At 37.1% G+C, this 23,782-nt stretch overlaps 3 protein-coding genes and 1 non-coding gene across 5 annotated transcripts; 1 reads left to right on the forward strand and 3 right to left on the reverse strand.

Moving 5' to 3' along the window:
- Positions 1-215: 215 nt before the first annotated feature.
- Positions 216-5,265, forward strand: LOC114531609. Its single transcript, XM_028553222.1, has 12 exons — positions 216-424; positions 753-783; positions 1,447-1,830; positions 1,927-2,211; positions 2,284-2,567; positions 2,848-3,018; positions 3,130-3,224; positions 3,303-3,459; positions 3,571-3,634; positions 3,876-4,144; positions 4,265-4,439; positions 4,721-5,265. The coding sequence occupies exons 1-12, from the start codon at positions 380-382 to the stop codon at positions 4,900-4,902; spliced, it is 2,142 nt and encodes a 713-aa protein (XP_028409023.1). The 5' UTR covers positions 216-379; the 3' UTR covers positions 4,903-5,265.
- Positions 5,266-5,448: 183 nt separating this feature from the next.
- On the reverse strand, positions 5,449-16,815 carry LOC114531607 (vacuolar protein sorting-associated protein 8 homolog). 2 transcript variants are annotated; one of them, XM_028553220.1, is made up of 53 exons: positions 16,653-16,815; positions 16,465-16,530; positions 16,075-16,160; positions 15,885-15,969; positions 15,773-15,805; positions 15,609-15,663; positions 15,457-15,501; positions 15,186-15,265; positions 15,004-15,090; positions 14,771-14,838; positions 14,640-14,690; positions 13,901-14,003; positions 13,766-13,822; positions 13,613-13,693; positions 13,490-13,531; positions 13,337-13,420; positions 13,174-13,257; positions 12,902-12,988; positions 12,669-12,743; positions 12,530-12,565; positions 12,352-12,442; positions 12,159-12,205; positions 11,965-12,054; positions 11,812-11,858; positions 11,635-11,733; positions 11,489-11,529; positions 11,311-11,393; positions 11,022-11,111; positions 10,901-10,952; positions 10,648-10,763; positions 10,526-10,571; positions 10,254-10,324; positions 10,132-10,166; positions 9,924-10,002; positions 9,750-9,839; positions 9,517-9,573; positions 9,356-9,438; positions 9,149-9,233; positions 8,897-8,995; positions 8,632-8,721; positions 8,502-8,551; positions 8,272-8,416; positions 8,061-8,150; positions 7,911-7,971; positions 7,682-7,779; positions 7,522-7,600; positions 7,242-7,324; positions 6,998-7,078; positions 6,697-6,872; positions 6,418-6,562; positions 6,162-6,245; positions 5,939-6,070; positions 5,449-5,794 (listed from the first exon to the last, which is right to left on the reverse strand). In XM_028553220.1, the coding sequence occupies exons 1-52, from the start codon at positions 16,812-16,814 to the stop codon at positions 5,942-5,944; spliced, it is 4,179 nt and encodes a 1,392-aa protein (XP_028409021.1). In that variant the 5' UTR covers position 16,815; the 3' UTR covers positions 5,449-5,794; positions 5,939-5,941. The 2 variants fall into 2 exon arrangements, with proteins under 2 accessions (XP_028409021.1, XP_028409020.1); XM_028553219.1 differs by having other exon boundaries at positions 5,449-6,070.
- A 2,159-nt stretch (positions 16,816-18,974) lies between these two features.
- LOC114531663 (serine/threonine-protein phosphatase 5-like) lies at positions 18,975-23,564 on the reverse strand. The gene is made up of 16 exons (XM_028553281.1): positions 23,441-23,564; positions 22,695-22,864; positions 22,521-22,592; positions 22,289-22,436; positions 21,621-21,742; positions 21,367-21,432; positions 21,191-21,289; positions 20,977-21,082; positions 20,829-20,889; positions 20,658-20,739; positions 20,342-20,429; positions 20,189-20,229; positions 20,033-20,117; positions 19,818-19,911; positions 19,659-19,737; positions 18,975-19,501 (listed from the first exon to the last, which is right to left on the reverse strand). Exons 1-16 carry the CDS (start codon positions 23,556-23,558, stop codon positions 19,436-19,438), a joined length of 1,497 nt encoding a protein of 498 aa, XP_028409082.1. The 5' UTR covers positions 23,559-23,564; the 3' UTR covers positions 18,975-19,435.
- Positions 21,899-22,032, reverse strand: LOC114531685. Its single transcript, XR_003687874.1, has one exon.
- Positions 23,565-23,782: the final 218 nt, after the last annotated feature.

Raw genomic sequence — 23,782 nt, forward strand, 5'->3', positions numbered from 1 at the left:
GAATTAATTATCGTTAGCATTTCTTATTCGGTGCCATATTTCAGTTTGATGATTCTGCCAACATTTTCCCTATTTTGAAGGGACTTGTTGTCGTATGTCGTATGTTGTAAGTTAGGAGGACTTCGTTGCCATAGGTAACAACACTCGTCAGCACGATTCTGATTGGTTATAGAGCAGATAAACAGATCTTGCGGCGCGCGGGTAATGCTTTGAAGACGTTAATTATTAATTGCGTTAATAGTGGGCAGAAGGTAGCACGTCTACTGCAAATGTCTACTAACGCAAGAAAAGTTGTTGGAAATTTGAAATAGATGTTTGAATTTCTGCAACTCTAAGTCAAGCAAAGAGTTAAAACACAAAACCTGGAATATTTTTAAAAATGTCCGCCATAACTCATATGATATTATCGCTCGTCTTAACGTTGGTAAGCGTTCGCTATTATTTGTAATGTTTATAGATTTAGTTCTTTGCAGAAATGAGATAAGGTGCGAGAGATATTACAGGGAGAACGTCAAACGACACATAGCGCATTTAAAGTGAATAAATATATCTGATAGCTTTGTAAAATAACACAGAACTTGAAATCCTGAAGACGCGAGCGAAGCCACAACAGTTTGGATTTTCTTTAAATGGGAGAGAAATATCTAGATTTGTTTCTGGCAATCTCTTCATATTTTATCAGAAGTGATAACGTAACTTATTCTTATTTTGTGTGTAGATTTAAAACAACTTAAATTGTATTTTTTTTTTAGTTTTTGAACGGAAAGCTGACAGATTCAGCAGGTGGGTTATGTTGCTTCGCAACAGCGGTTAAACACTGGCAGTTTTTCAAAACATACAACGCATCTATATATACGAATCCTTTCATAAAACCCTTATCACGTTTTCATCATCAGACCTTCTAACAAAAAATTAATTTAGCTTAAACGCGGTTTTTAAAGTGCTGTGAAATGCGACTACAGTATCTGAGTTCTCTGCTTGCGACACGATTAATTTCACGTTATGTGACAAACGATCGTGTCTGCCAGTAAAAACTTGAAAAATTGCGTAATTTTTATAATGAAAATACTTCCTTTATCATTCTTTTAACTATAGTCTTCCGACAAGATGTACAAACTCTAGACGTAAAAATTGTACAAAGTTTGGGGATTTAAGTTTACTCGATGTGTAGTTAAATAAATATATTATTTCTTAAGAACCACATTGTGTTTAAGAATATGCCTTGCTATGCACCTGTTTCAACATATAATAATATGCATATTCGAGGTTTTTCATTATGAAAACCGCCAACGATATCAAGGAGGAGTTTCGTTTATAAATTAAACAGCAAATTTGTTTTCAATTTTGAGGCAAAGCCAATCAGAGTGCTTAAATTTTTAATACTTTATGTAAAATGGTAAATAATGATGATGGTTTAAAACGAAATTCTTGTTATCTCGCATTTAGTTTGTACTGGGGTGAAACGTTTGCTGGATAATGAGGGTGATATAATGAGTCCTGGGTTCGACAAGGGACAAAACTACCCGACAGAAGAGACGTGTCAGTGGGTAGTGTTTGGACCCACAGGCTCCACAGTAACCCTCGTCTTTGAGTCATTCGCGCTTGAAGAAAGCAAAACGTGTGGGTTCTACGATTATGTGACAATCCGACAGAGATGCACGGGAAAATCGCTTTCTGATAACCTGGGAGGGAGGACTGATGGATATTGTGGTACACATATGCCCCCAATGATCAATTCGACCTGCAACGAGCTCCACATCACCTTTCACTCGGATGATAGCGACACAGATAAAGGATTCAAGGCAAAATATAAGATACACAAGGATTCGGGTAGGTTGAAATACACTCATCACATTGCAAAACAACATAACAAATGAGACAGCCGATAAATTATCATGTAAAAATCAAAACAATTTCTACATTCAGAGGCACCACAGATAACCAGTTTTGGAGATAAAGACGGAAAGAAAGATATCGTAAAAAAAGCCACTGAATCATTTACCTTTCATTGTCGTGTACATGGTCATCCCCGCCCGCGTCGTTACTGGGGCCGAGTAGATCAGAAACCGTTACCTCCTGACGCCATCGATGACAACAATGGAACGCTGCTCATTCCGCGCCTGCGATATCCCGAGGACAGCGGAGAATACATGTGTGTAGCTAACAATACCTGGGGAGAGGATCGTGCTAATGCAATCTTGAAAGTGATACGTAAGACATTGTTGTTCAGACTCTTCTAATAGTTGCCAATGATTCACTTACAACTGTTTATTATTTTCACAGCAAAATGCCACTGTCCAAAGAACATAAGCACTAACTGGCTCCATATGCCACCCTTTGTGATCAACGAGGGAAACGGCAACGAACCTACCGGGATTTTCCCAGAATTGATCAAAAAAATAATTGAAAAATGTTGCGGTAATTGTACCATGGGTCACGGCACTTCGAATGTCGAATACGGCATTCCTAAAGAGACCTCGATTGACTTCAAGAATGCCATCGCTTCCAGAGAAGTTGTTCATGTTTCTTTTCCAATATCAGGGAAAGAGATTGACGATGAATACAAGGTGGGTGTAGTATAGTACAGCACAGAGGTGGGGGAGTAGGTGGGTGGAAAGCTGAATGCGGGAGGGTAGGTGGGGGAGCAAATGGCAAGTGTGTTGGTCCTGTGGTAGGTAGGTTGAAAGAGGAGTGTATGGGTGTGAAGTGGGTTAGAAAGAAAGTGGATGATGGTGGATGTGAGTGTTATATGGAGTGTTTTTGTATTGTGGAGGACACATGTACCTTGACGACCCAAAATGAACAAGAGCTCATGTGATATACTCATTTAAACTAATTTGTCTTAAGGGTGAGTACTTTAGACCGCTGTTCAGTTCTCCTGGCGTTGCAGTTCTTGTAATGAAAGAAGACCCGAGCGAAAGTGCCAAAGCTATTCTTGCATCAGTTATCTCTGCTTATCCTGTTCTGTTGTTGACTGTGGTGATGGCTTGGTTAGCTGGAATTGCAATGTGGGCTTTGGTAAGATACTTTGCGGGAACTACGTTTAAAGTTCTTTCTTACAACCAATATTGCACGAAACATTTTAACTTGTTGCTGAAGGGATCTTGATGAATAGAATATCTTCCTTAGGATACCTGGACTAACCCTGACGAGTTTCCTCGCCCATTTCATCGTGGTGTCCTGGAGGGCTTCTGGTGGGCGTTTGTTACCATGACGACAGTTGGGTAAGCTATTCTAAACTTATATCCTCTCTATACACAAAGTTTAGGAATCCTAAAGTAATTCTGTGGGTGTCGACTTAGGTATGGTGATCGTTCTCCCCGAGGCTATGCTGCCCGTGTGTTTGCCATTGTATGGGTCCTGGTTGGTCTTGTCATCATCTCTATCACCACTGGTGTTATAACCACGTCACTGACGGCCATCACTCTCAGTACTGATCTTCGATTGTACGGAGCTAAGGTCAGATATACTATAGTTGATTTATAAAGCCATACAGTGGTCATCTTCAACGACAGTTGTCGATTACAGAAGTAAATTTCCAAATAAAAAATGGTGGATTTCTGCTCTTAGGTTGGAGCACTAGCAAATTCTACGGAATATCGCATGGGAGTAAAGAAAAATTCTGACGTTAAAGGTAGGTTGTCATCCTTGTGGAGACTGTAAAATGCTTACACTAATATAGTGGCTAAATGATAGGAAGTTTAACTCGCAATCAAAATTATTTGAACGGCTGTGAGGTATTAGATTGCCTTTAACAACAAGCACTAGGTTTAGTAGCGTGTTTATCAAATCTCTTTACCAACATAGTAGCTTGTTTACTAAATTTCTATAGCAACATTTCCAGCAGCATTGTAACCAAATTCGTAATGTTGCAGAATTTAGCGAGCTTGGTCCAATGTTCGCTGCCTTGGAGGATCGTTCATTGGATGGTATATTGTTGGATAGTTTCGTTGCTGGGGCAAACAAAGGCTTGATTTCATCAAACGTTCGTGTGAATAAGATCATTTCGTATGATTCCTCCTACGGTATCGTATTTCGTGAAAATATGGCAACTCCAGAACTCCAGAAATGTTTCAATAACTATTACTCCGACAAGAAAGGTGAAATATCGCATATTGTTGAAGAAAAAACCTCACCAGTCAAGGTAAATGAAGAAATATTACAGACATTCGTATTCTTTTAACCTTCATTGGTCAAGGTTTATGAAAGCCAGTTGAATCCAGCGTCTAAGCGTTTGTGCTCCATGTGCTTATCTTTGATTTAGGAACCCAAAGAGAGTGCATCTGAAGAAATAGCGTCAGGACTGTTTGATGCAAGTACACCAATGTTTAAGAACGCGTTATTCTCTTGTATCGGGATGTTGTTGTTCTTTTCGGCTTGTGGTTTGATCTGGGATTACGGTTATCAAAGACACTTCAAAAAGAACAGCTCAGAATTCGGTAAGTATTCGTCAGTATTCGTCAGATGACGTAAGATAGTCCAAATACCCCAAAATCCTCGGATGAGAACCGTAGCGAGATGGTTAAGAGGTGATAGAATGTGATATACTCAATAGCTGTTAGTAAGCTCTCCCAGTAACTTTTGCATCAAACATACTCCAGCCTTTCTGCAGGAATATGGGCTTGACAGTAGGTAAATTACTGACCGAGACAGCCAAAGGAGAATTGTACATGTCGTCATGCGCTTCAATTGAGCTTTATTTCAATCCATTTTTCTCCAGATGACCTTGCGCTGTTGGCGGGACCTGGATACGAGACGGTGAAATCCAATATGGATTTATTGCAAACGTTGTCGCAGGAAGTCCAGGATTTCAACGACGTCTGGACAGAAAAACTCGATGAAATTATGAAAAAACATGACGCTGAGTACAGGGTGTTTACACAGCGCCAGGAGAAATCATAAACATCTTGTTTTTAATGCTCGTTTTGCGTGTTTTTAGCAGACACACGATTTATATATCAATGAAATACTGTAGTATAAAAACATATGCACGTGTTTGGCAAAAACGGTCGAGTTCTGCTCAAATTTCTGTTTGATTTCACAATGATATATGACGTCGCACACTACTGTCAATCACAGCTGCAGCACGCAATATCCACAAGACGATTTGTTACAGAGCGAAGGAGATATTTAACCGCATTTTATATTCACCAGTATATTCAGTGTATATTCAGCATTGTATAGGTTTTTGTTCACAAATACATAGAACAGTTTTTCCTTGTAAGTTTTTGAACGTTTAAGGCTTTGATATTAGATCCATTAGCTTAATAAGTTGTACACAATTTAAGTTTAAGCCAGTTAAGAAATGATTTGAATTGAATATATAATATTTATTTGGCAAGCATTATCTTAGAGTTGTTTATCTAAATAATAATACGTGATAATTACGATGTAAATAATATTAATTCATTATCATATGTATAGTTGAAAAATAAAATTCAGGAATTATTATATCCACCAACATACCTTGTTAGTTTACAATCACCTTACGTTGAGCACAATTTTATATACATCTTTAATTTCTAAACTGACTATATATACATTTATTTTACATTAATTTAATTCGGTTATTTAATTCGTACTAAATTTACAGTCTGATTATGAAACCTTATTACGGTTCAATATATTATTTAAAAGCGACTAAAGCCAAGCAAATATCGAATATAAGATGCATCTGATACCACAGCGGTCAAGAAAATGTTTCATATGATTTGAATTTACCCACAAAACGCCATTTTGTAATTAATCATTTCTTGTGCGGAGTTTTAAAATGTTGAGGTGTGAATGTGAGAGCCTGCATGAGAGATTACATGTGTCAGCGAAGCCAGTGTATCGATCGAAATATCCCAGATATGAAGCCACCAAGGTACATATAAGAATCAAAGCCACAGTTGAACATATAGATCAGTGTGTCTAACATAGGATTGATACGTCTCACCTGTCAGGAGAACTGGAAACGAGGCGCGAGATGCAACTGAAATTCGTCATCTTGTAACAAGTTTTTTGCACCAAACCTTGATCTACGACCACTCATATCATTGCCCTTGGATAGTTCATTCAACATTCTTAACTACAGCGAAAAAGAAAATGGAAAATTGAAATATGAGAGAATGCAATCAGACAATCTAACTTGCACTATTCATTTGAGGAGAAAATATTACTCTGGAAGGTCCTTTGAGATTCTTTCTTAAGCGGCTGAGAGCCTCTATTTGTTCACTGCTCAATGTTGGAGTCTTCTTTGATTTCTGAAACAGTAAAAGTTGTTTTAGTTTATATACTGCACCTCTCTATACCCTGAGAAGACAAGACTGTGACCAGCCTTAAAACCACTTGAAAAATCCCAACTTCTGTGAACAAAATCTACTATAAAATAACACAAACTACAATTGTCTAAACAAACTTGTCTTTCATAATTACCTCTGTTCGTGTCGACTCTAAAGGTCGTTCCTCAGAAGCGCTCACACGCCGTGTGATATTCTTCTTTGAACATATCGGACACGACCAGTTCCTGTCGTCGCCAAATTCATTTCGCAAACATTCTGTGTGACAGCAATGCTCACATCTGATAAACGAACGTCAACATTTAATAACCGAACTAAAAATGCCCCTCACACCGTTCAGGTCTTAACACCAGCAAAAAAAAACAGCAAAAGTGTTTAATTATCGTTCGTTCAGGGTACACATTTTAACCTTCACCTGAAAATAATTAGGTCACTGTGTTTCGAAGATGTTTCTCCCATCAGTATCGGCCGCTGACATAACTGACATATTGAATGTCTTGGTTTCACACCACGGTTTAAGAGACCTTTCATATGACTCAGAGAGCGATGAAGATCTGACGCTAACAGATGGTTGGTAGTCGTTAATAACGTCTAGGTAGGAAAACATAAGAGTTTAGGAATGTAAGAATTTAGGAATGAAAGAATCTGACATGATTTTACATGCTGTCTGCTCAAATTGAGACGAGAGTTTAGGTCGAAAAGGAATATCATTTCACCTCTTCATAACTATACGTATCCAACATTCCCATAATCAATTCTCGTATTTCACCAAATTTCCCAGAATTGTACGTCGGGTCCTAGAAAACATTTAAAGATTGAAAAGGGTCGCGAGCCTGTTATCTTTAATATCAGTGACACTAGCACTATAACCAAATGCGAAGTCCTAGGAATACTTAATGAGGGGGACCTATGTATATTAACTTGTGCTGGATGGATATACACTAATATATCCTATATTACCTGCATTATCTTCTGTAGTATCATTGGTAATGAGATATGGCCGGTCATACTGTTTAAGACATGACGAGTGAGATCTTTGAATGCTGTAATGAAATACTTAAGATTGTTAGTTGAGATGTGTTATTGGTTTTTTCAAAGTGTATGTCACCATGAGATTAGAAAAAGTCTCAGATTACTTTGAGATTACGTCGAGATTACTTTGAAATTACTTTCAGATTACTTCGAGATTACTTCGAGAATACCTCGAGATTACTTCGAGATTACTTCGAGATTACTGTACCTAGAAAATGGTCACTTGTCATGTCTGTGAGTTTTCGTTGCGGGGACATGACTACTTCCAGGAGGGGAAACCACAAATTCTAAATGACATGACAGAAAATGGATTAGAAGCTAGAGAGCCAGGTCGAAACAAATAGTTTAGATATTTTTCTCTCATATACCTCTCGTTCATACTCGTCCATTCTTCGTGAGTTCCTCTGACACAGTTGAATGATAACAAGAAGAGTCGTCTTGCAAGTTGTCAAAGCCATGCTCATTTCTTAAAATTATCAACATAAGATTTATTTTCTAAAAACACTTTCAAATCACGGCGTATTCTTCGTCAAAATCCCAAAATGTCAGAGACAAAAGCACTGCTCGTTTATATATCATCCTCACACACACACACACCTTTTGAATTAACTCTGTTGATGAAACCTTGGTCAACATTCTTCACACATTTCTCCAAAGCCTATAATGACCCAGAGTAGAGCCAATATATACAAGTTAAAACTTAATTGTAAACCAAATTCGAACGTTGGCATCGCAAACAAGGCCTACCTGGAGTAACAGAGCAAAAGCTCCCTTAACATCGCCGGATTTTTCCAGCAGGTAGGCTGTGGCGTCGATTATATCAAATCTTTTCACGATCTGCAAAAACGTTTTTAATGCAATAAACTCAAGATACACTGAATGAAACCACAGCAGGAGAAAATGGTGACACAGACATGAAACAGACAGAGAAGAATGTTCAGAAAATACTGAAGAGTACCTCTAAAGTTTCTTGTAGCCTGTAATTGTTTGAACTTCTCAAATGGGGATAAACTGCCAATGATTCAAACTCGCACATCAACTCGATAAATGTTTCATTCGTCGTAGCATCTGAAGGTGGCTCAAATTTCGACAAGGACGACTCACTTTTAAAGGAATAATTAAGGTATTTACGCACAAACCACAGCAACAAAGATGTTAGAAGAAACGAAGCAAGGATTACAACTTTACCTGATATCAAAAACGCTTTTTAAAAAGTTGTAAAGAATTTGTCTTTGGTCCTAGAAAAGTTGACAAAGACATTGTAGTATTCTATACGTTCTAGATCTAAGTACTGTACAGCAAGAAACAAAATATTCACCTCTAGTTTTTGAATGGCCCATTTAAGAGAGTCAGGGAAATAAGCCATTATCATATGGGCAGTTCTTCTGGTATCAACAGCAACAAATTCCTGAAGGAACAAAATTGTCATCAGCCAAAGATTGTGTGAGGGTGTTCCACTGATTCATTCAGCTAATCTACAAGCTTTGTGCAAGCTTTGCTCTGGGAATTTAACTGATTACTTTGTTTAATGCTTTTGTTATGATTCTGCACACATAGTTGGTAGGTGTACACGATCTGCTTACCAGTAGGTTTTCTAGAACAGTCTGTTTCAGTTCGGCTCGGTCAAGATCTGTGTAGGAATCATCCGTCATCTTTAATTTAACGAACTCAAATGCTTGATTCTGAAAATAGAGAAAGTTACATTATCACGATGTTGGTGTGCCATTTCGATACAGAATATCCAGGGGAAGTGGAGGTAGACGCATCTATGTCCATCAATTGCAGGAATAAATCAAATAATTCTATAAAGTTGGTAAAATATATTGTTTCCACACCTGTCTTGACTGATCCCTGAAATAACAACTCAATACTTTTCCATACTGACGTCTCCGAATGTAAAGAATCTCGCACACTTGATAACTGAAAATGCATGGGAGAAAATATTTTACAAATTGACAGGTATCTTCCAGCAAGTAAGAGTACCCAAGATATTATTATTATATGATTATATTATTCGCCAAGCAATAATGATAACAACGTACAATTTTCCATTTTCAGCTAAGACCAATATTCTTTCCTCATCAAATTGCCTCAAAGCTCCGGAGTCCAGTAATTCCAACAGCGCCTAAATGATTTCACATACGTTTTGTAAAAACAAGATTTATTCAATTCAAGCAACACAAGCAGCAGCATTAAAACCAACCTGTTCGCGCTCATTATGACGAACCATGTCCTCAGGATTTGACAAATATTCCAAAACCTGTAAGGGAAATAATATCAGCAACATGTAATATTTATTTCTCTCCTGGAAAGGGACTTTGCTCATCCGGACTCAAGGGCTCAGAGAAACTTGTATCACTGCGCTTTTGGGTTGACTAGCGAAGAGATGATACAGGATTCATATTTTAGTGTCATTAGACAGTCATATCGTCTTACTTGTTCAAAGAGAACTTTGTTTAGTGATATTTTGCTATGTTTTGCCATTTGACGAGCCATGAATGTGAAGAATGAACCAACTTGAATTGGCTGAAAAACGAACATGATGAAATATACTCTTGCTCAGGAAATGAAACAGCATTATGTCATTATTTCAAATATAATTATCCTCACCGTAAAACCAGTTCCTTGCACCAGAACCTCAAGCAACACATCAATAAATCTCTGTCTACCAGCCACGCAATTTATGACTCTATCAGACACAACAGAGAGAATAATTGTAATCTTTGTACAATGGAGTAAATCTTTAGATGTTCAAAACAATGGCAGGTTTATTGCACTGGAATACACGGCCTGCGATTGGAATACGACAGATGCTTACCCACAGTCCTCGTCAAAATCAGCTTCTTCAAACGCCTAGGAAAATGATAAAGAAGACATCAGAGGCAAAGTAATATGGCACGTGAATTAGTAGAATATTAGCTGAGGAAAAACAACACATACGAGAGACAAGACGTTCAGGAACTCCGCAGTGTCAAACTCCAACAAAGTTCTAATATTTGGGTAAGTATCACCTAGAACATTGAAGCAAGACACAGGATTACATGTTACATGAAGCTGACTAACTTTATACTTGTTGCTGACTGTTCTGTATAGCGATGATCAACTCTTATTGATCCACTATTACAAGGAAATCTAAGCTAAAGTATAACTTCTTTTTTACTGGATAAGGTCTCTCTATAAGGTCCAGTAAATAGGACAAACGAAAAACCAACCATTTGAGCTGTCCACCATGCTGGGCTTGAGAAGTGTTCGGGCGACCTATGTAAAAACGTGAATTTAAAGCGAGCCTTTCAAGATTCTGGCTACTGTATTTTAGACACAGATATTTGCAAACCTGTTCTCTAACCGGCTTGACCAGTTCTTCTGGTATATTTCCCACAGAGTAAGCTCTGCCGGCGAAACAACTGCTGATGTAGACGAGCAATTTATAACCAAGCTCGTGAGTGGACTCTGGAAAAAAAACCTAACAATTTTATACAACAACTTTCAGGCATTTTACAAATGGTGTAAGATGCACTTGTGCCGCCAAGCTGCATGCATGCTGTAACCCTGCACAATTTTTCAGGCAATTTATAAGGATGCATTACCATTTAAATGGACTTGGGAATCAGACGTCTCTTTCAGAATTCTCAACAGTTCCTTGATAGCATAAAAACGATTTTAAAGGAATATGAAATAGAATAAAAGATGCTGTGATAATTTAGATACCTCAAGAGGAGTTCCATAATCTGCCATACCGCGGTTGTAAACATAAATAACAGCGTCGTACAGCTCGTATTTCCAGCATAATTTCACCGTCTGAGTGATGGAAGAAAGGAATATAAGCAGCTTATTTTCTGCGATCAATGTCAAATATCAGGAAAGAATAATCAAATATATGACAATTTATAAAACAGTCCATGCAACACAGACGAAGCCCGTTTTCCCTCAAATCTTTCGTTTCGACTGTTGAGGTGCTGGTTGATAATTAATTAATAGGTTTCCGTTGTATTCTTACCTGGTCGATGTCGAGGTTTACTAAGTCGAGATGAACAAGACATCGTTCAACATCTTTTAATCTTCCCATCTTTTGATAATGACCTGGAATATAACAAGATATGAGAACATCCTTTCATCAGACTTCAAATAATACGATTAACAAAAGATACTCCAAACAAACAATTTCTGATCTTTACCAACAAAATCTTTCATGACGATCGGGGTCAGGGAAACCAGCCTGAAATATAGAAAAATTTTGACATAAATGTAAAAATATTAGAACAGCCTTTTAAAAATAAATGCCCGAATGCCAAAGCAAGAAATAAAATCATCCACAACTGACCTATCTTCTTCAATATAGGACTGGAGACTTTCAAGAAAAACTTCTTTTGTGAGTTCGACAGATGAGAATTTATCGTAAATGTTGGAGAGCAATAATTCTCTGATAAAATACGAATAAAAAGAATGTAAGAATAGAAAGGTCCCGAAATAAAATGTTTGAAATGCATAAGGAACTTACATGTTTCCTATTGCCACACAGTAATCAATACAAACAGGGATATTTTCCTAATACATAAAAAGGTTGTGTAAAACTCGACGGTGATCGACTGTCCTTTTCTATAAGTTCAGATTTATACATTACACTGCAACAAAACTTTATTCTCCTTTTTACCTTGAAATATGATCTCAAGCTTTCCAAATCTTTGTTTTCTGGGATCATTTCCAACATTTTATCAACGTATCGACGAATAAGATTTTCAATCTAAAAACGTTGAAATCCAAGACTGAGTTTTTTTGATCGACCCAGAAAATGTTCCGGCGTACAATAAGGTAATTATGGACACAATTTACAAAGCATGGATTTACCATACGAGCGACTGTCATATTTTTTTCTTCTTTACTTCCAATCAAACCTATAAATATAGTGGTCGATTTTAGCACAGACAAGACGATGAATTACTATGTAGTTACACTCGATTAATAAGATATAATCCTTGCTGGATAGAGCTATCCAGTATGAATAAAGTTAGTTTTGTTTAGTTTTCAAAACTCTCCATACCTAGAACTGCTTTTGCAGTTCGATTGTAGAAAGACAAGGCTAACTTCAAAGCACCAACAAAATCATTTCCATTCACAAACACGGATATCCTCTGAAAAGGCAAGAATTTCATTTCTGTCATACAAAATGCGATAGAATGGAATGGACTCGCAGAATTACTTTCATAGGATCAACTTACGTCATCCCAGGTTCGAATGGTGAAAAGATGAATGGACTGAAAAAAAAAATGAATTCATTCACTTCATACTGTCATTTGATACTGCACATGGTAAACGGAATGCAGGATGCTGGAAACTCAAATAGGTAATCAAACTAACCTGCCTTCCTAAGATTAAAAGCTGTGAGTTAAAGCCCACGACAGATTGGTAACACGAGTGTTCGCTTGCTAGGGCCTTTGATGCATAAAAAATATATCAATACTCAAGCGTTTAAATAAGAGAACCACAGCGGTATTCTCCTTGCAAGTACATAAAGATCTTCGTGAATATTGAGAGAATAGATACCACAATTCATCAAAGAACATTTTGCAAATATAGAAATAAAATCATACCAATGCTTCGCTGACATTGCCTCCATTCGATAAAGACTTAAAGAAACTGCTGCTGTACACGAGTTGGACGCTGTCTAGGTCTAATGTCTAAGAGGATAAAATGATTAGAGAATTAACAAATTTCAAGATAGTAAAACTGCCTGGCAGTGGACAGAACGTAAATACTAAGAAAGGGAGTTCTTGAATACAATGATAACTGCTTCAACTTGGATAACTGCCTCATCTTTACTAAAGCATTAGGATTTCTAGAAATTGTGAACGAGGTATCGTACCTCAAGTATTTCCCCATTTCGTACATCCATCAGATGGATTCGTTCAAGAGCATCGACTAGTCCAATCAACTGCGAGTCTAGCCACTGTTAAAAACAAATACATCAGTATTAGGGTAACAGCAAAGAAATGAATGATAAAGAATTGTGTTTGCAAACTGCTTACATGAATTGATATAATTTTGAACTTTGTATTGATAAGATCCAGTTTCGTAAAGACGATGTTATCATCATCACCATTCGTATGGGCCTTGGAAAGAAAACAAACTCTTTAAATTATAAAACAAGGAGTGCTGCGTGGTTACTAAAAAGCACTTACCATACAGAAATATATCTTAGACTCTCGAGCGAACGCCAGAACCTGTGAAACCATCGAAGAATTACCGCACAGTTACATGTTTTAATTCTTTTACGGAACAAAGCACAGAACGATTAGACTTACTGGAGTGAGCAGTCTGGATGAGTCCTCGTGTTGAATTACTACAAAATTCCAAGCCAGAAGAGGCAAGCTATCTAAAGAACCCTTTGAAAAGAAAGTTTTATATTATTGCATAGATCATTATATGGATTGGCTCACTGGAAGAGATTGCTTTACCTTCAGTCCAAAAGAAAAAACAACTGAAAACTGTGGTCTTAATGACAGAACAACGACCTGAAAGATTAAACACCACAGAATATCAGAATTGACCACAGTCTTCTTTACCAAGAATAATTCATAATAAATTCTCACCTTTGTAAGTGTAGCCAATGCCAGCAAAGATCTCTCAGACAACGGATTACTTTTCAATGATTCAGGAAAGTGTAGCGGCGCCAAAACGCAAACCTCACCACGGCTAACAATATAATTAAACAAAGTCTTATGGTGCATCTGCTATTCACAACAACCCTGGGGTGATAGGGGGCACACAGGAGGGCTTCAGTGGGAGGTGAGTTTCTTTCTAGATGGGGGGCTTCATTGGAGGTGGAAGTGGAGCTTTGTTGGAGGTGGGAGGGGAGCTTCTTTGGAGGTGGGAGGGGAGCTTCTTTGGAGGTGGGAGGGGATCTTCTTTGGAGGTGGGAGGGGATCTTCTTTGGAGGTGGGAGGGGATCTTCGTTGGAGGTGGGAGGAGAGTTTCTTTGGAGGTGGGAGGGGAGCTTCTTTGGAGATGGGAGGGGAGCTTCTTTGGAGGTGGGAGGAGAGTTTCTTTGGAGGTGGGAGGGGAGTTTCTTTGGAGGTAGGAGGGGAGCTTCTTTGGAGGTGGGAGGAGAGTTTCTTTGGAGGTGGGAGGGGAGCTTCTTTGGAGGTGGGAGAGGAGCTTCTTTGGAGGTGGGAGAGAAGCTTCTTTGGAGGTGGGAGGGGATCTTCTTTGGAGGTGGGAGGGGATCTTCTTTGGAGGTGGAAGGGGAGCTTCTTTGGAGGTTGGAGGGGAGTTTCTTTAGAGGTGGGAGATCTTATCCCAAATTAATTAAAGGAAAACTAACTTACTAACCTTCCAGAAAAGACCACTTGTGAATCATAGGTCCTTACCCCAATTACTTTCCTAGGAAAATTTCGCCAACATGTGGTTATCTAGATACATACATTTAACACAAATGCAAATATTTTTTCTATTTAATTTACTTGAAAGTAAGTAGAAAAACTGATCCACCACTGTCACTGCAAACAGCTTCTGTTAAATCATCTGTGAACTGCAAAGGACATTGGAAGGTATTAATTGAAACTGATCATTCATTTAAAGTAATGAAGTTTAGAAATGGAATGACACACTATCCCGAAAAAAACATGGTAGAACAATTGGTTCCTGAAACTCCAATCTCTATTTGAATTGGAAAAAGAAATTATTTTCTACTTACCAGAACGTGAAGTACTGCACTCCCTGGAGGATGAGCATCTAAGATGGATCTAACACACTTACCAGTGGTCAAATCCCACATTGTGATCTAAAACATATGAATATATCATCATGAACATAGCATGATTGTTTACAAGCGAAACAATACAAACAGGCATGCAGATGAGAAAAACTATACTGTACCTGGCCTTTAGCATGACCACAAAGCAACCTGGTTGAGTTTGTATTTATTCCTAGTGCTGTGACTGCACCATACTCTGCCCCTGGGTAACACACAAAAAAATTAAATCTCTTCCTGGAACTGGTTGCACAAACCATGCTAAGTACTTATATTCACGGTCATCACATTTATCTGTTCCTAACAGATAGGGGAGATTTCCTCAAGCACCTCATATCGTTAAATTTTTCACATCTGGAGATAACGGTACCTTATATTGTACATATATACAATTACCTTGCGATGTTGTTCCAAGAACCAACTGCAATGTTTGCTTAGCATCTAGAAAAAAATGAAACACACTAGAAATTCTTCTGGGATTACAAAATGTCACCAATATTGATCAAAGATCACATACACTTCTGGTATAAAACAATTAGCCTGCTCACCAAATATTAGAACAATTCCATGAGATGTCCCCACAGCAATAATTGTTGAGACAGCCTAAAACAACAAACATATCAAAAGTTAAGAGCCCTTGCATCCAAAATAAGTTTTGGAGGATGTAATGAAGAAGTCTGCAGAAATAGGAACAAACAGTTTGAATACCTACCATAGCTGTTGGCAAGCCAGCTTCAATACGACTCTAGGATGTAACAAAAAACCAATGTATAGTTTGCTGGAATAAGGTCTTTATATTTTTAATATTGGAAAATGATACGTACAGAAGCAGATTGCACTTGAGCAGAAATTTTTTTCAAAGCAACATGTCTAAGAATTGAACCATGTTTTGTTTCACCAGCAGAACCTCTAAAAATTATTGATAATACGAGTATTTTACTCAAATATACATACAAATTGTGTGGCCAATATTTTGCCATGTAAAAATTTCATTTACAGAAGTAGTTGTATTACCGGTTGGCTTCACTGGTCGATGGTTTTTCTGCCTTAAGAATATCCTCTAATGTGATATCAACTACCAGACCACTAACATCATCCTCCTAAACAATGTTCATATGTCTAATAAACACATTGTTCACATGGCGAAACTACTGATGGTTGTTGAAAATCTAAACAAGCAGTTTAGGTATGCATATACATAACACACTTATAGATCTTAATTGACCCAACTCATTGCTAAATCAAATTTTATGACTGCAAAGGATAAAAAATCAAACTGAATGATGTATTCAAGCCATTCAGCCCTCAAATATACTTTTACCATGTACAATCATTACTCATGTACACGAGTAATAAACTCATGTACATTCATTACCCATACAGACTGATAGTCTGATACAGTACCTCATTGAGGATACTTTCCAATGTCGGCATGTCTTTGACTGTGGGTAAATCCATTTCCAAGTCAACCTAAAAAAATATTCATTCCCACCTTAGTTTGAGGCTTATATTTAGTCACTGTCAAATGCTAGTTTCAGCAGTCTAGTCAAACAGCAAAATATGAAAATACGAAATAAGAATAAATTTCATACCATAGCTGAGCTGGAATCGTGTTTTGAAGATAGTTGAAACGAGCTGGATCGATTTGAAGTATCCGAATCTAAAATACTGCTTCCTAAACTATTTGTGACAGACAATAGCCCGTCCAAATTCAACAAATCTTCACTTCCAGTAAACTGCACTTTGTCCGCCATCTTGAATTATGGATTCAGTAAATCCCAGTGGTAAATCCTAAATACACATTTAATCCTTGGTTAAGATTATGTTAGGATCAGGATTAGGTTTTAGATGAGATGATGAGATATGTTCATTTTCACTTTTAGTTTTTCCACCCCCGCATTTCGTCGGCCAGGAGTTCGTGACCTCTCATGCGATACAGCTAACAATAAACCAGAACATATCAAGCAACATATCAAGCAACCATAGTTTTATACAGCTGTTTTAGTTCCACTGAAATGATCAAATTGGTTTATCATGGAAGAAATTACTCAGTGGACACACAGTCAGAGAAAGCGTTTGTCCGTTGAAAAGGAACTTCTTGAACGTTATTTCCCAGGTCGTACTAAATGGCTTGATCATACCAATCCGAGCAAAGCGAAAGTAGACATTGCCTTAAATACAAACGATAATACAGAATATGTTCTTCGTATTTACCTCACAGAAGATTTTCCAAATTCATGCCCGAGTCTTGCAGTGGTTTCCCCGAGATTGAAGTTAAGAGATGGAGAACGCTTTCCTGTGTTAAGTACGGAATTCCACACTTTAGAAGACGTCGATGAATATCCGACAATATGTCACTTCCACCCACAGGGTTGGACACAGGAGTTCACACTTTATCAAGTGTTTATGAAAGGAAGGCTGTGGCTGGAAGCTTATAGTTTGTATCATTCAACTGGCAAGATGATGGATGAATATCTCAGGGAATACGGTGATCCCGAGATTGAGGATGAACGCTCAGAAGTGTCAGCGCCACCTGATAGTCGAAACCGTCGCAGATCAAGAGGATTGCTTGCGAGCATATTGCGTCGCCGCTCAAGATAGAGTTAAAGATTTATTAGAGACACGACCATATATAACGAAATTACTGTCCCATTTTAACGATGGAAAATATTCACTGCAATTCTCTGTGTGATAATAATAATAATAATAATAAACTTTATTGACCCACACTATTCTATTTAAACATGATAATTTATATTGAAATCATGATATAATATTAAATATTTTGGTTGAAATTACACTACAACCAAGTTTACATTTATCAATATGAAACATGGTAGCACTTATAACAGCCTATACTATATATATTCATTGTACAATTGCGATCATGTGAACACGGCTAAAGAAAGATACACATTGATTTATGTAATAAATATAATTTAGGTCAAACCTTCCTTTAGAATCTATTTAAAGCCCCTATAGAAATCTAACGGAGTTTTGAAAGAACTTCAAAGTATTACATTATTATATACCCGTAGTTTTTGACCTCTCATGCGGTTCCTCTAACAATAAGTCAAATGACAACTAAATAAATAATATACTCGCCAAGCATAGCTTTACACATCTTTTCCTGCTTCGGTTCTGAAATAATCAAGTAGCTTCATAATGGAAGAAATTACTCAGTGGACACACAGTCAGAGAAAGCGTTTGTCGTTTGAAAGGGGTTTTCTTGAACGTTATTTCCCAGGACGTACGAAATGGCTTGATCATACCAATCCTACCAAAGCGAAAGTAGAAATTACTTTAAATACAAACGATAATACAGAATATGTTCTTCGTATTTACCTCACAGAAGATTTTCCAAATTCATGCCCGGCGCTTGCAGTGGTTTCCCCGAGACTGAAGTTACGAGATGGAGAACGCTTTCCTGAAAAAAATTCGCTTTTCTTCACCTCAGATAACGTCGACAAATATTCAACAATAGGTCACTGCCATCCGGAGAGTTGGACGCCCCAGTTCACGCTTTTCCAAGTGTTTATGAAAGGAAGAATATGGCTGGAAGCTTATAGCTTGTATCATAAAACAGGAGAGACGATGGATCAATTTCTTAGAGAATGCGATGAGCCTGATGATGGGCCGAATGATAACAGTGGAGGAGCTACTTAAAGTGGAATGTGCAGAGGATTGCTTGATAATGTGTAGCGGCGTCCAGAGTTCTGATTCAGTAGATGTATAACCAGAACAGTAGATATATAACTGATAGTTGTAAACAAAATCGTATATATTCCCCGATTGCCCGATTCCGTTTAAAGTAGCTACAGGAATTGCATGTTTCCTACGTTTGACACGGCGATTAATATGAAGCATGAAGTTAATGATATATTTAGTAATTTCGTTGAAATAAAACTTGAAGTAATATGAAACAATATAGCAGCACGTATGGTCTACACTACATGCAACAGCCATGTAGAATTACGTTCTTATGAAAAATATATTTGGTAAATCTTTAGGTTACACGATGTGTAATTTAGTTTGCAGAATGTAGAAATAAAATATACTGATATTCACATTGGAAAAATATTCCAATTTTGCCTAGCAAATAATAGGCTGGTTATCGAGTTGTGTTCTTTCACATTTCAACAGAATTACAATGTCTTGCCTGACAGTCTCCGTTGACTAAGAACATAACAATTTTGGATTCTGATGGGGGTAGTGCTTCCCGTCATTGTCACATCAAACAATCCTTGTTTCCAAGAGGAATTTGAATAAAAGTCGGTACCTTTACGGCGGATAAATAAACACGATTGTTCCTCTCGCAGGAGACAGCATCATCAGACGATTGGGCTCCGATGAATTTTATTCAGTATTTTGAATCTTACGCAAAACCAAACATTGACATCATAGAGTTTGCATACGCCATGGGTTTGACATTGGGATGTGGCTAAAATGAAAAGAAAAATCATTAAAGCATTGGTAGAACACGAGATGGTTTATATGATCCCCAAATCAGACGAGATTTAAGTGTAAGATGAAACACGTTATGATAAAGACTTAGTTGTTGTTCTTCCAAACTAGCAAACGATCATAACTTTACTAACCACGGCATCGTAGGTTGTGAACTGAGGTCTTAAATCAGAATCCATTGTGATAAAAGCTCCTTTGTTTCCCATTTGATCGCTAAATTTGAAAGAAGATAACGTTTGATATAAGGTGTCTCAATTTTCGCTGCTCTGTCAGTTCTCAGAAGATAAAATTACCAGTAGTTTGGAGCGGAAAAGACAGTGACACACTTTCCATCATGGGTCACCTCATAACCTTCAGCTTTCACTTCATGACTTCGGATAATATATTCTAAACGAAAAAGAATGCAAGTTATAACGAGTTGTATCAGAATCAAACCTACATCAATCTGTTGAATGCACTACGTTGTAAAGAATTCTTGAAACAGCCTGATGATAATTTATATGGTTACCTAAATTATTCAGGGTGCAGAATTTCTTTGTTACGTCTGGTCCAAACTGGATTGCCACGCCTCGTTTGCTGGCTGATCGACCGTTCTGAAAATAGTTTATTTTACTGTTAGAGAAACATCAAAAACGACTGTTGTGAGCCGTCAGTTTAACTTCACCTGCGGTTGAGGATCAGACCACAGCAGTTCACACATCACACCTAATGAAACAAGATTAGTTTATCATTAGAGCATCAGGATTGCCCGATTGATTTCTAGAATATCAGTTAATTCTCAAGTGAAATAATCCACTAAAACTTCAAATAGTCGTGCCTTGCTCGGGAGGTTGTCGGTTTCTGTCGATCTTTCTGATTTCATCCAAAGTGACATCATCTCGACTGAACAGTCCTCCGTGCATTACCTGACAAGAAAACATGTTTGCTAAATTACGCTCACGTCACATTATTGCGAGCGCGCGAATAGGACTTGAGTGAGCAACAGCGGTTATACACCATCAAAGAAACAGCCGAAACATTAGCTTTGGTCACTATAGTGGAACCAGAAATTTGAAGCTAGTTTTTCTAGTGAATGACTTGAAGGTATTCAATGTTTAGATAAGATTAGATGGATGTTATATGTTCAGACTTACCATAACTTTATTATTGATTAGATGAGCTAGTGGTAACCAGTTATAAACTTCGGTGAAAAGTTCTACCATATCCGTGGAATATATTTGATAAGTTAAGAAATATACATCCTAGTTTATCTGAATATCCATATGCAATTGGATTCGAGACCTTTTAGACATAGAAAAGGATACTTCGACTTGACTTCACCTTCAAACCCGTACATTTGGTTCATAGAGCTTGTCTCGTGGTTCCCTGAAAATATACAATAGTGAAAATTTACTGAAATTCCATCGAGACATACCTGAGGTATTGAATCAATATACTAATCTATTACTGTACCTCGTGACATAAAAAAATGATTTGGGTAAAGGAGTTTAAAACTGAACAACGTAAAAATAACTTCACAGGAGAATGAACCTCTATCTACAAAGTCACCATTAAACAACTGAAAACAGGTTAAGGAATCATAATGGTCCTTTTAAAAATGCTAAACAGTATGGTTGCGTGGTGTTCCCGGGCGTCATCCCTCAAAAAGCTAGGTATAAAAGGATACATATGGATTGTCTTCTGAAGGAAGGCCGTTTAGTTCAAAAATATTTAACAAGTCGTAAAATTGCCCGTGAACATCGCCACATACGGTAAATTTATTTCCCTGCAACAAACCAAACATTCAAGAAAATAAACTAATGAAGAATAAATCTGTGAACATTGATTTCAGGAATGTCTTACCTCTGGTATCGTTATATCACACAAAGTATTCACCTCCTCGAAGTATTTCTTAATATTTATTAATATCTGTTAGGAAAAAATCAGAAAATATTTCAGTGGTCTCCTAGTTGAGTTCAATCATTGTAGCAATCCATTCTCCCAGAGTTCAGAATTTCAAGATGACGTCGGAATTTATTCCCATGACAAAACTACGAATGATCTCTTCAATTCAACATGAAGACATATCTATAGCAAGCACTAACGAACATTCTTACCGTGTACGCGTATTTTTTATGTATTTTCTTTTGATCTTTAAATCTTGTTAAAAGTTTTTCAACAAATTCAAACGTCACTTTTCCATCGTCAAGACGTGGTCCGTCGTAACTATCGTCTACATCTGACGGTCAAAAAACAAGATTCTGAACAAAATTCTCGCGTAAAACAACAGAGAGCAATCTCAAAGGATCATTGGCTAGGAATGGGTAAAGGATTTAAAGGAAGGAAAATAGAAAAGCCTGGCTTGCGAGGTTGAACTAAAAATTGATTGTCTCATTTATGTCTGCCCCGTATCTGTCCACAAGATTTCCTTCTGACCTTGTAGTCATCAGAGGGCACGGATATTTTAGGGAGAATTCGTGATCACATTGCCATGGTAACAGGTGATGTGATGTATCTATATTACTCCCACATATCCTCATATTTCAACCTGTAGATTATATTCTGTGTTAGTTCGATCTCTCGCATGTGGGAGGACGTTTCGCGACAGATCTTTGCGAGCATGCGCGCGCGTTATCATTAATGATATGTTCAAGTTTACATTCTTTCCAAGACTACACAATTTGTATAACAAAAAAGCACAAATGGTTGCATGTAAGTCTGCAAATATTCGGCTGATTATTTGAATAAAACTATTGAAAGCATTTCAGAATAAACAATTTCATACTCATTGAGTTAACATCCAAAGATTCTGCCATTGGTTTCTTTTCATGATCAACTGCTATGGCTTTTTCAAAAGCTTTTTTCTGTACAATTTTCTTGCATTCTGTGTATTTAAGCCGTGCGTCTTTATCTTTTGGTCGAAACTTCACCACCTAAAATGTGATTTTAAAAAATCATAAATATTAGACCTTACCATTAATATGTTTCCTTGATCGAAAGAAAAATTCTATACTTACAGTTTCATAATCTTTTAAACTTGCTTTGAATTTTCCTAACACCATGTTTGCTGAAGCACGTCTATAATATGCCTGAATAAACAAGAATATTTATTCAAGAATTCTGTTATGTATTACAGTTCACATAGCAGTATCACATAGCAGTTGAGATGAAAACAGAGCTGTTATACCCACCTTTATATATGTTTTATCAAGTTCCAAAGCTTTATCAGCATCAGCTAATGCATCACCATAGTTTTCAAGTTTTATAGAACAGAAGCTTCTGTTACCATAGTACACAGCACAATATGGATTCAATCTTATTGCATGAGAGTACAGTTCCAACGCAGTTTCAAAATTACCATCTAAGTGAAGGAGAGTAAAAATTGTATTTTTGACATGCCACAAAGCCTGGAGCCTCATAATAGACCTGATGCATGAAGACCATAATATTTTGCTAGGAAATTGGCTAATTGCAAGACACTTGTTGGAAGCAATGGGGTCTGAGTTAAGTTGAATAATATCATGATCTACTTATTATATCTTTAATCAGTTATCGCACTTCTTAATTTTTTTAAAAACATGTGTGATTTTTTTAAAAGTGGGTGGAAGTAAAGAATGTGGCTCAAATACATGATTGAAATACGACACAAAATGCGAGGTGTTAATCGTATTAAGCGACGTCTTTTAGTGAAAAAGATTAATAGTTTCTATATATATATAGTAATTATATACTCATTGGGCAGTACAGAAATTGTAAAAATATCATTATATTAAAGGCAATAGAGGAACAGTGAAGTGAGATTAAAAGCTTCAAATAAAATTAATGAAAATTATTTAATACTTGACTTTGTACAAATGAACAAAAATCCTTTCACCACGATTTCCCATGAGGATATTCAGGAAAAAATATATATATGATGTAGTTCTAAAAATGTTACCTTTGAAGAATTCGTTTGCACTTGCTTTTACTGAGTCTGCCTCTTCTTTTTTCTGTTGAGAAATCTCGATATTTTCTTCACAAGAAGCTAAATCCTGGATCGCCACATTAGCGGCCATATTGGATCTGATTTCACCACTGAGCTATATATATTCAATTTCTGTGTATTATTTTATGGTGGGGGGTTGTAAATATATATATTTCAGGGCAGATTATTTATTGTTCATTTTATTTTATAACCTTGAATGATGTTGGCATATATGGATATAACTGGGTCGGAAAATCATTGCTTTATAAAGATAAGGATTCCAAGTTTCCAACCAGCCAGGGTTTTGCCAACCCA

This window comes from Dendronephthya gigantea, unplaced genomic scaffold (assembly GCF_004324835.1).
Source record: "Dendronephthya gigantea isolate DGI-Jeju-01 unplaced genomic scaffold, DenGig_1.0 000073F, whole genome shotgun sequence".
NCBI classification, from domain to species: Eukaryota; Metazoa; Cnidaria; class Anthozoa; order Malacalcyonacea; family Nephtheidae; genus Dendronephthya; species Dendronephthya gigantea.